General features: G+C 40.9%; 1 protein-coding gene across 1 annotated transcript; it reads left to right on the top strand.

Moving 5' to 3' along the window:
* Positions 1-1,358: 1,358 nt before the first annotated feature.
* LOC115013824 (uncharacterized) lies at positions 1,359-11,369 on the top strand. The gene is made up of 8 exons (XM_029440347.1): positions 1,359-1,485; positions 3,057-3,240; positions 3,471-3,568; positions 3,743-4,138; positions 4,829-5,016; positions 6,407-6,630; positions 8,010-8,598; positions 9,501-11,369. Exons 1-8 carry the CDS (start codon positions 1,359-1,361, stop codon positions 9,513-9,515), a joined length of 1,821 nt encoding a protein of 606 aa, XP_029296207.1. The 3' UTR covers positions 9,516-11,369.
* The last annotated feature ends 415 nt before the right edge of the window (positions 11,370-11,784 follow it).

Raw genomic sequence — 11,784 nt, forward strand, 5'->3', positions numbered from 1 at the left:
TGAAAAATTACAATAATGAAAACAATCATTACAAATGCATGTATGATGCAGGCAATGTTTAAGGTGAAGTTGAAATGTTGATTTTGTGTCTTTTTTTCTTTTTCTTTTTCTTTTTCTTTTTCTTATTCTTATTCTTCTTATTCTTATTCTTATTCTTATTCTTCTTATTTTTTATTTGATGCTATCTATATTTATGCATATTATAAAAATGCTTTTTTAAAATGTGTTTAACTGTATGCTTTTATGTGTGTGTGTGTGTGTGGGGGGGGGGGGGGGGGAGATATTATTATCTAAAAATAATGTATATGTGTACATGTGCAGATTGTTAAATTAAATTTGGTCATAAAAAAAGAAATATATATATTTTCTCTGCCAAGAAGTCCTTCACAGACAAATATTGATAGAGTACATTATCTTACATGGTGATGTTGCTTATGTTTGTACTCAGTTAGGCTCCAAAGAGTGCATCGTTATAGACTACTACCTTATTTGGGATGTGTACTGTCAACACCTGTCACAGATATAGAGTATATAAACATGCATTGTTTATAACCTTGTTTCACAGCTGGGGTCTCAGAAGTAATATGTCAAAAGACATTTCTGCACCACACAAAACATGTCACACGTTGCTTTTCCTGTGCCAGTTAAATGCTTTTAATGTGACGCTACAGCATTAGGAAATGTTGCATTAGCAGTAACTTAACACAGCATTTTTTCGGGGAATGTCGCCACAGACACCCAGTTCATAATTTTTCAAATACATAAATATTGCAATACAATCATCATTGTGTTCCCTTATTCGGCTAACAGATAGTGACATAACAGACATTTATTCAAATGAAAATCTTAAAGTATGCTCTTTATGCTGTAGGGCATTCACATGCCCTCCTTTGGTCTTTGGTGTGCCTTGGCCACAGAAAGGTTGAAAACCACTGCTGTAGGGTTTACATTAGATTTAAGTGTGATGTAAAATGGATTCACTGTTTTAATTATTGGATTTACCAACATAGCTGGATGATGTAATGGCCCATCCTAACAGAACTGGTAAAGACCATGTTTACCTCCCAGCCATCACAACAAAGGCGTCAAGTCTAAACTCACTCAGAGGGTCTCTGAGTCAGTCCTGCCCTTTCCTGTACGACAAAAGAAGAGGATCTTTCTCCTCAGTTGCCTCTCAGAGAACTAGGGGTAACCTTAAAAAACAGGTAATCTCTCATCTGTCTAACTTTCAGTGGAAATGCATAAACATGTATTTTCAAAGTCAAACTTTCTTGCTCTTTCCACCTTTCTCTCTCCCTTCATATCAGAGTAATCTAAAGGCACAAAAAGAGGCAAAGAAATCCAACGTCACCGTGACAATGACCTACCTAGGACAAGGTCGTCGGGGGTCAGGGTTGGGGTCAACTCAGGATGAACTGAAAGTACTCCAGCAAGTCAACGGAGGGGAGAATATCTGTGTCTTCAAAGGCGTGGTGACTCCTGGAGGTAAGAGCTTTGAAATGTATAGTTGTGTTGCTACATGAGCCGCCACAATGTGCTCAAAAGAGCATTTAGCCTTTAAAATAAACATCTAAAGATGTTGTCTTTGAATGTCTTTCTTTTAGAGTCAGTATCAATAACAGGTAAGTGTAATTAGAGGCTGAACGCTTCTCCCTCTTTTAATCACTTAATTACTCATTTACCCTCAAAGCAACATTGTAAAAAGATGTTGGCCCGAGGCAGTATTTGAGTTGAAAGAAGAATGAAAAGCGGATGTGTGGCCTGATGGACTACCATCACATAAAGAAAGGCAGGAGACAAGACAATTTCATCTTTGCAGTGGGTACATAATAGTACACACCGTACAGCCGTCACTCCGGGGAGGGAATCAAAATGTCAGGCAGATGTATAAGAAAGAGGATATGGATTTCTGCTACTGATGTGTGATTTGTTTACAAAACCTCTTGTAGCAGTGCGAGGTGAAGGAATAAAACATAACCATAAACATGGAAGCACACTCCAACCTATGCTTATAGGATTCAGCAAAGTTGTATTTGCTATGACTTCATATTTACTTTTCATTGACTTTTATTGCAATGATTTTATACTATATGTACTGTACTGTACACTGAATACAGATATTTGCTACGGTGGTATGTGGCTTTGGTGTGAAGGATGGTTTGTATTGAACAGTTTACATCAATTTGTAAAGAAGACATATTGCCTAGGAAAGTTTTCGACAGTGGGTTCTGTAAATCATCTGGAGTCATTTTTCAATGCTAAAATTAATTCACCTTCATTATGCTGGTTTCAAACAGGACACAAACAGCGGCCTCCTGAGTTAAAGCCATTGATTTTGGACTCAACCATCCACCCCAACCTCCCTGTGCAGACTGTGTCGCTGTGTGTAATAATAAATAAAAAGAATAAGCAAAAAAAGAAAAAGAAAATAAGAAAAATGTTGCACTTATACTAGTTTGGCTTACTTGTAGCTAATAGTTGAATTCATATTCTATTGTTTCTGTATGTTGCACTTTTGTTTGGCTTATTTGAAGCTATTGTTCTGCACTTAAAGGATGGAACCTATTTGAAGCTAATGTACTTGTTAGATTCTTGCTGTTCAGAGTTGTATCCTCATGATTGTTTGCACTTATTGTAAGTCGCTTTGGACAAACGCGTCATCTCAATGAACTGTAGTGTAATAATTCCTGGTTCACAATTACGTGGATACATACTAATATATTTTGTGGGATATATACGAACTACAGTGCATTGCTTTTCGTAGGTATAGCTACGAACGGTGCATGAGAACTTGTGTGACTTGTAACAAGGGGGTTGCGCGTAACGATCACGGTGCACAAGCCAAAAACATCAGGAGCCACGGCTGTATTGTATTTCCTGGATGCTGCCAACTCAATTGTCTCACAGCACCATGCGCTTAGACCAAAAACAAAACCATCCCTGAACCTGTTGATCTGAAGATGGTCAGATAACCACGCTGAATCTGTTAGAACGATCAAACATGCTCATCTTCAACCTTCGAGCATTTCATAACATGTTCTCCTTGTATCTCTCAGAGCAGTTCCAGTTTGTCTCTCAGAGACACAGAGGTTTCCCCTTCAGTGCTACGTTGTACGTTAACGGCATCATGGTGGCCAGAATCAGTTCCTGCTGCGAGTACCGCTATGCTCCCGGCTTCCAGCAGGGCAGGAAGAGCTGCTTCAGACTGGCTTGGCAGGCTGGTGGGATGCCCTGCTACAGGTCAGATTTCATCCTTTTGGGAGACGGAAAGCATTGCATTGACAGAAAATTAGAAATGAGCTCCAGTCAAAACTGATTGAGTAAACCCATTGCGCTGCAGATATGATGTATTGTGGGCCGACAGAGGAGGGAAAAGGATGCATATTGCATGACATGAGGGGATGGTGTTGGTGGTGGTACAAGGGAGGAAATTCGAGTATTAATGAAAGCACATTTTTCATCTTTTTCAGATGTACAAGTCTCCGAAACAAATACAGCTCCTGCCAGCAGCTGAACAACGGCACAAAGGAGAACTTAATTCTCCCTCTAGAGCAGAGCCCTGGCAATGGTACAAAGCCTGGAAATGAGTGTCTCAATTTTCCATTACTTCCTAAAGCTTATTCATCAACATTTGTTTGACATCAGGCCCAGTCCTTGATTCAATGGACTAGTTTAAAGACAAAATGTCCCACAAAGCATTTTTTCCCCCTCTTTTATTTTGTGTCTAATGTCTCAAATGCAGGCACCATCGAATCATGTCCATCATCCCCTCTGTTTATCCCAGCCAAACCAGAGAAGAAATCAGCGAGGAGGACGAGAAAACACATCAAAGAAGGCAGTGGAGGATCTACAGACAGCGAGGACCCCGCTGTAGCTGGGATTAAAGAGACCTCCAAGAAGAAACGACGCAAGGGTCAAACTAATCAGAAAGAGAGCAAAGGCAAGACAGCCAGAAATAAGATGGAAGGGGGACAAGACAGCAAGGGCTCGGAGGTCTCGCAGAGGTCAGCGGGGACAGACAAATGTGAAGATCAAGCATCGTCTGCGAGACATGAACAGAAACAGCCGAAAACAACCAGCAGTGTCACAGCGCTGCAGACAGAGCAGCCTCGATCAAACAAGACAAGCAAAGTTCTCGGTGAGTACTCTTTTTAAAATGTATTTTTCAGCTGTTTTCATTCCTGCTAGAGAAGATGGAAAAAGAGAGGAGAATAAAAACCTTCCACGCTTACAAGTGGTGATACAGATCCATGTGGTATTTCCATTTAATATTCTTTGTGGGGGGGGAATAAATGCAAAGAACAAGAGTCTTTCTTTGTGAAGATTCATTGCAGCATGAGGAAGCACTGACTGAGCTGGGATCAATTGGGAAAAACAGAGATGGGGAAAGACTGAAGGACTTCTATGAAGAATGTGTGGAAATGAGCGTCGCGCTGGAGCAAGGCCCAAACAAACACAACCGGTTGAAGGGAAACAGTAAGTAAAGAAACTGCAGCACAGTGGGAACGGACTGGAATCCCCCTGGAGTGCTGTAACTGATTTATATAATACATTAAAGCAGAAATGGTTGAATTTGCTTAAAAAGTGCCACATTGAGCAATGTCTGCTTGAAAGATGATGTGTGGGACAGGTGATGCAGACTTTTCTCACATGAATCTCACTGCAGCAGATCTGTTTTCTCTATTGGACACAAATTCAAACTGAATTTTAGATTTTATTATTACATTTTCACACCATCAGCGGGTATCAATATCACTGTGTGCACTTGGCTTTAGGAGAGACAATTTCATCTCGCCTGAGTTGTTCTTGTTCCCCTTTCCATGCCAAGTCCTGGAGAGGTGCCGGCTCCAGAAGAGGCTGTCATCGTGCCCCAAAGCTCCAGGCTCAGATGTGGAGCAGAGTGCAGAAAGTGACACGGTCCTGCTGCCTGATGGAGAGCCAGAGGAAGAAGAGGACACGGCCAGCCAGAGTGCTGGCAAAGAAGAGCCTGTTAAAGAACAAGACCTGCAGGCGCAGGTGTGTGTACAACACAAATTACTGTGGTGAATCTGTGTTCTTGCCAGAAAAAGCTCTTGGAATTAAATTACTGGCGTTAAAACACTTAAAACCACATCCCTGCATTATGCAGCAGTGTGCATTACTTGTGATTTAATTGCCAAATAATATAATAAAGAGTTAACATAAAACAATGCGTCCTTTAAAGTCATACATTTACCCTTAATGTTAAGTAGTTTTCTCTTTTTGCATGATGATAATTGTTTAGGTTTCAGCCTTAATAGAAGATTATAATACATGCAGCAGAAAGGATGTGATAAAAATGATAAAGTGAAAAGATGCAAATGTCAGCCGTTCATATTCAAAGCAGTTTAAAAGGAATGAATATGCATTTCAGTGTCAGTGTGTTTTATGATTTTACACTTATCACTGTTAGATATCACATCTGTGACAATAATAGGGAAAGGCTAACATCATTGTATGCAACATTTGTTTGACCGATAAAAACTTGATTAATTCACAAAGCAGCCATCCTATAAAGCAGCATTATTGGGAGGTTAATACACACATGGTGGTTACAAATGGTCACTGAGTTTTATCTGGGACAGGCAGGCGTTTTGGCATCACGATGAAAAAGCTTCCAACAGCGCCTGAAATTCCTCAAGGTCTAGCAAAGTGGCACGGTGGATGTGGCCGACAGCCAGACCATATGTCTTTCTGTACTCTCGCCCTGTCTCTGTGTTTAGAAAACCTCAAGCACCTGCCCCGCTCACATCTCACTCCCGGCCACATTTTGGAGCTATGCTGCTCTCACAAGCAAACAGCGAAGTTCTTAAAGGGAAACTGCTATATGCTCTATAAAACGGTCCAAAAAATATTAACACACATTAACAACTCTCTCAAATCCAAAACTAGAGTGCTAAAAGCATGTCAAGTGTAAAGTGTGGAGCAGCTATAGAGGACACTGTATGTATGGTATATGGGGACATTTACTGTTTCACAACAAAAAACACTATAATAGAATAAAACTAATTAGGGTATAAAAATACTTTATACCTTATAACATCGCAAGTTTGAGACTTACTTCTTTGGTTTCTGGCTTTAAAAGAGAGCAGCTCATGTTCCGAAATATATAACTTCTTATTTTAGGTCGTGTTCACCTTTAACGTTCGCAACAATACTATTTCTGTATGCAGGAAAAAATAACTTGCTGCCTGACGTTTGAGGTGAACTAGAAGTTACCTGAGATATTTGTTCCTCATTTCTGTGTGCAGTCTTGCATGCTCATGTGTGAAACCATTTCCCACCAGGATTATAGAATAGAAAAAATATGTTTAACTCGAACATAAAATAACAGCACATACTGTACTTCAGCACACTTCCATGTCTTTGTCCCATCTTCTATATGTAGCTGGACGCCATGATGACGGTGTTGAGCACGTCCGATGAGGTGGAGCAGCTGGTTCTGAGGAACACGGACCTGACAGACGACCTTCTGCTGAGCCTGGCGGGGGCTCTGAAGAGCAGCTTGTCCGAAGTTGTACTGCTCAACCTCAACCTCAACCTCATCGGCCCATATGGTGCTCACATCCTGCTGGACGTTCTGAGAGTGAAGCCTCAGGTCAAAGGCTTACAGTAAGTCCCAGGCGCCACTGATCCATGGTACACCAAAATACAAGTAAAGAATGACAATCCGGTATATTTTTATGAATTCAACACAGAGCTTTTTAAAAGTGTCCCAATATAACTTTAAAAAAGAACATAAAAAAACTGAGGAGACGATAAAAAGACGCAGCTATAAACCAAGGACAGCCTCATCGTTGCAGAATAAAATCTTCGCCTTTCACTGTTGAATTACACAATCCATCTCTTTAATGTGACTAAGAAATGCCTCCAGTGCCTTACCTTTCTGAGTTATTCCACCCCCCCCCCCCCACAAAATACAGTGAATGTGCATGCAAAAGCTTGTTTTATGACATTGATTCATAGACATTTTGACAGATGTATAAACTAACAGCGCATACTGTGTGAGAGATACAGCGCAAGCACAGCTGGACATCACATACAGATGAAAAGAATAGTGTGCGGCTCAAAGGAATAGTTCGTCATTTTGGGAAATACGTTTCTTTGCTTTCTGGTGGAGAAGACATGAGAAGATTAATACCTCTCTGTTATCTGTCCATTAAATACAAAACTACAGCCAGCAGCTTAGCTTAGCACAGCTCTGAGCCAACACAAACCCACTACTGGTCTCAGCCAAGAAATATAGTTTATACACAGTTTGTGTGTGGAATAAACAAACAAGAAATATTGGACTGTTCCTTTAATGCGTACAGCAGATACATGTCCCTGTAAGGAGGAATTTAAGTATTTACTAAAAATGCATGTATGAATTTCAACAACCTGAATGCATCATTTCAAACATGTGTTTCAACAATTGTTGAAAGCTTCATTTAAATAAAGTTACCAAATATGTCTGACTCAGTAGCAGGGAGATATCTATATAGGTCATCCATAAGACATCATTTTCCAAGGAGATGTAATGATATTTAAGGAATAAATTATTTCTTCCGTTTTCCCGTGATAAGTACATTTTATTTGTATTCTCAAGATTACTAGTTATTTATATAATAATCTCAAAATAATACATTTTGTTTTTCAAAAATAAAAAGGGATACTTTTTCTGAGACTAATCATAAATTAAACGTAGTATGCCAAGACTTTTATCTCATCATTTTGGTAAAAAAACATTTGTTGTTTTGAGATAATGGCATAAACAACTTGTGATCTCTAGAATACTAATACCTTGTTGGGAAAACAGAGGAAATAAAACGTTTGAACCGTGGCCTGAAGCTGCAGAACACCCAGATACGTAATATTTATGTCATACAGGGTGTCATAAGATTATAACTTCCATGTTGCATAAGAGAAGACTTAAAATATCAGGGTGCAAGGGCATACTGTTTGAAGTAAGCAGTGGTTGGTATGGTTACCACTTTCTTCTCTCTTTACAGCTTGTTTGGAAACAAACTGCGTGACCGTGGAGTGCTGACCCTGTTGAATGGAATTGCTGAGCTGCAGGAGCAAACAGCGAGAGCTGCTGCTGCCATCCAGCAAGCCATGCTTTTCCCATTGGAGCAGAATATGCTTCTGCAGCTCCCCACTGGGTGGAGCTCCTTCAGGGTTTTTGCGCTTTTAGAACTGGATGTTGGGGGAAACGGCTTGAGCAGCGACGGGGTGAAGGTGTTAGCATCATACATGAGGCACCACTCATATATTCAGTACCTAGGGCTGGCGCAGACCAGCAGTGCCGATCTGGCGGCGTGGAAGGAGCTTTTCGACAGCCTCAAAGGAAACAGCTCGCTGACTCAGATCATCTTAGACGAGAACAACTTGGGAGACCCAGGGGTCAGGCTGCTGGCCGACGTGCTGAAAGAGAACATGAGTCTGCGGCAGGTGGATCTGGACAGGAACGGCATCAGCGACGTGGGAGGAAATGACATCATGGGGGCGTTGCTTTGCAGGACGCAGTTCCCACTGAGGCATCTGAGCCTTCAGGAGAACAACATCAGTGCAGGACTAATGAGTAGGATACAGGAGGAGGTAAAATATAAATGAATGGAGGCGTGGAAGAATACACTTGCAAACCATGAGAACCTACGTGACATAATAAACAAAGCTCTGACTTGAGAACTCATAAGATTCTTTGTTTACATTTTGAGGTCAGAGAGGGGAAAAAAAGCCTTACTCATTTGACTTGTTTGACCTTCAAATACACACACACACACACACAGATCTCTTCCTTCCTACAAGTGGGTGGCCCCGCCAACTAATGCGGCGTCTTAGTTTAGCCCAGGCAGGTAGTGTAGGAGGCATGTTTGCTTTAGGGCTGCACTGTGGTCTGGATGCATTTTTCAAAGAGATTTCAATGAACTGAACCTTTCTTCTTTGTGGTGAGGTTTCATCTTCACCTTGGGTTTTTTTCTCTCCTTCTTTCTTCCCACCAGCGCTACCACTCCTGACTCAACACCTCCTACTTTGCTAAAACTGATTCCAGCACACGGCTCACTGATCCCTCTGTCATTTTATTGAATAATTTTCTGCCTCCTGACAAAAAAGAAACCACAGTGATTCATTCCACCCACAGTACTTACAGGTCATGGATGACTTACCCACAACTTTTCTTCCACCCCCCCGACAACATTTCAGTACCCAACTCCTTTCTGCACTTCTGCAAATCAAAAGAGCGTTATGTACAGCTAAGCCATGCTACGTCAACTACCCTCATTTTGTCATTCTTGTCTCTTCTTGTGTTAGACAGAGCATCTATTCAGAATCCAAGCATAGAGGGGGGGGGGGGGGGGGGGGGGGGGGGGGGGGGAACTAGGGCAAATGTATCTGAATTTTGAGGCCGTCATCTCATTGTTCTATCAACACAGACATTCTGAAAATAACTGTACCTGTGATCAAAGCTTGTCAAAGTGGTAATTATCTCCTCTTCTCAGGGCTGCCAGTCGTGACTCTGCTGGAACCAATCCCTCCATATTTCATCTGGAGTATTTGCAAATTCCTTTCTGTGGAACCCCGATAAAGATGAAGCCCCGGGAGGATGACAGATAAATGAGACTGGCGCACCTGAAGATTACATCTGCAGAAGTTACCCTGCTCCGCCGTATCAGACTGAATAAGCTTCTGTTGTGGTGGCGATCACTCAAACTCTATACAGCAAAGAAAAGATGTCTAGTTGAAGGTGTTATTGAAAGAGGTTCTTTTATAAGGTCAATCCTTTGAATCTAAAGTCTTGCAGATGAGACAGGTGAGATTTTGTTATCAGCACTAAAAGCAGTACATGTTTCTTTTCTTTTTGACTGTTCATCCTCTAAGATCTCAACAGCCACATTTGTAGTAGGTTGAACACAAAACTAAGTGGTACACCATCATGCCTGGCTGAGCATACGCTGCCAAACAAGAGCCGTACTGTAATTCAGTCGACTCCTTCGATGAAGCCTATGTGCTTCTCTGTTACAAGTAAAACTCTGATCAGTGACCCCTTTGTCTGTGTGCTAATGGTATCTGTATTTGGCCTGAAACAAATCCTGCTGTGTTACCAGCTTCTTTCAACTGCTCTTCCAAAAACACAGCCTTCAATCACAGAAGCTCAATCTGTTAGGAATTTACAGGTTTGCTTGAGAAACAGTTTCCCCTTTCAGGCCTTTGTAGGTTTCTATATCGCATCTCTCTGGAGCTTTAGCTGTGCAGTGAGGCCTCTCTAGTGCTGCAGTATCCACTGTTGAACAGGCCAGAAATAATCAGGTTCATTCATCAATGTTTTAGTGATAAGAACTATACGGCTAATAGGTGAACTGTTACTTATCCAAACTTGTAAAACAAGGAATTACTTTTTTTTTTTTACAGCTGAAATGTAGCATAGATAAATCTGATACACTGGTGCACAGAGGTTAAGTTTCAGACAAACAATGCGATGCTGTGGGGAAGACAGAGAGGGAATTCAGTGTCTTGACTGTGACTAAGGGGCAAAAGCAAAACAAATGACGGTTACTTACCCTCATGGGAAGTTCAGTCATTTGGACTTCCTTTAAGAGTGGTGATGCTATTTATTCCCACTTACAGCATATGAAGGATCAGTATCTGTCTGTCATTCACAACTAATATTTGATGGATTTTCATTCAATTGTGTACAGACATTCATGATCCCAAGGTGATGAAGCCTAATGACTTTGTTGATCTTTGTTAGTGACATTTGTGGTTTGTACTGAAATGTATTACTATTGGATGGATTCGACCATCGGACAAGCACTTCTGAAAAAGCAAACTGTAAACATGCAGCGACAGTAGATAGCGGAAGGGAGGATAATGCCGCTTGAGATACGCGGCCTATGGCAGGCTTATACTCAAAGTCAACATATGTCAGTCAGAGTATGTTATGTCTGTATCCAGGGTTTTATTATCTGGTAATTACGTTTTTTTCCATGTAAAATCTGTTGAAGTGAGGCATACTGAAACGAAAACATTATATTATCGATGGCCATTATCAAAGGCAAACTCGATGTAGAAAGATCTGACTGGCAGTGTGAAACGTGTGAGAGATGCCGCTGTTCAGTAAGGGAGCCATCAGGTAGGTGATATAAATAAAACGATTAGCCAGCAATGGGTTATGTTTTGTTTTTTTGAGAGTTTTTATTCCAGGACATATTATTTGTTTCAGAGAAAAGACGTATAGCGAAATGGAAATTGCCGACTTTGATTTGAAGTCGTCAGTAGCACGCTGTAATTAAGATGTCATAATGAGTCATATTATGAATGTGAGTCTATTAATGGCACTTCTTTTATTTGGAATGTGATGTATAAGAATAACTAGCCTACTTTTCAATAAAAAATATTATCTAAATCTACACGCCTTGCTGATGTTATTCTTTAAGTAGCCTGTTTATCAATTGTTTTTAAGCTCAATAAACACAGATAATATTTGACAGGATATTAAGTCTCGGCCTGTTCGCTAGATGTTTTATGATATGTTTGGACTTCCTGTTTTATTTTGTTAGTTACCTGTTCTCTGTTGTTTCCACTTCCTACCCCCAGGTGTTCCCAATCTGTTCGTTAGTGTCCTCACCTGTGTCTCGTTGTTCCCTCTCACTCCTTGGTGTATATAGTCTCTGTTTTGTTTGTCTCTCGTTGCCAGTTCGTCTTCGTACTTCGATAGTCAAGAGTTCCAGCATTAGTCCCGTCTTCCTGTTTCCCAAGTGTTTGATTCCCCGGCTTCCTCGACCT

Source organism: Cottoperca gobio, chromosome 9 (assembly GCF_900634415.1).
Source record: "Cottoperca gobio chromosome 9, fCotGob3.1, whole genome shotgun sequence".
Taxonomy (NCBI): Eukaryota; Metazoa; Chordata; class Actinopteri; order Perciformes; family Bovichtidae; genus Cottoperca; species Cottoperca gobio.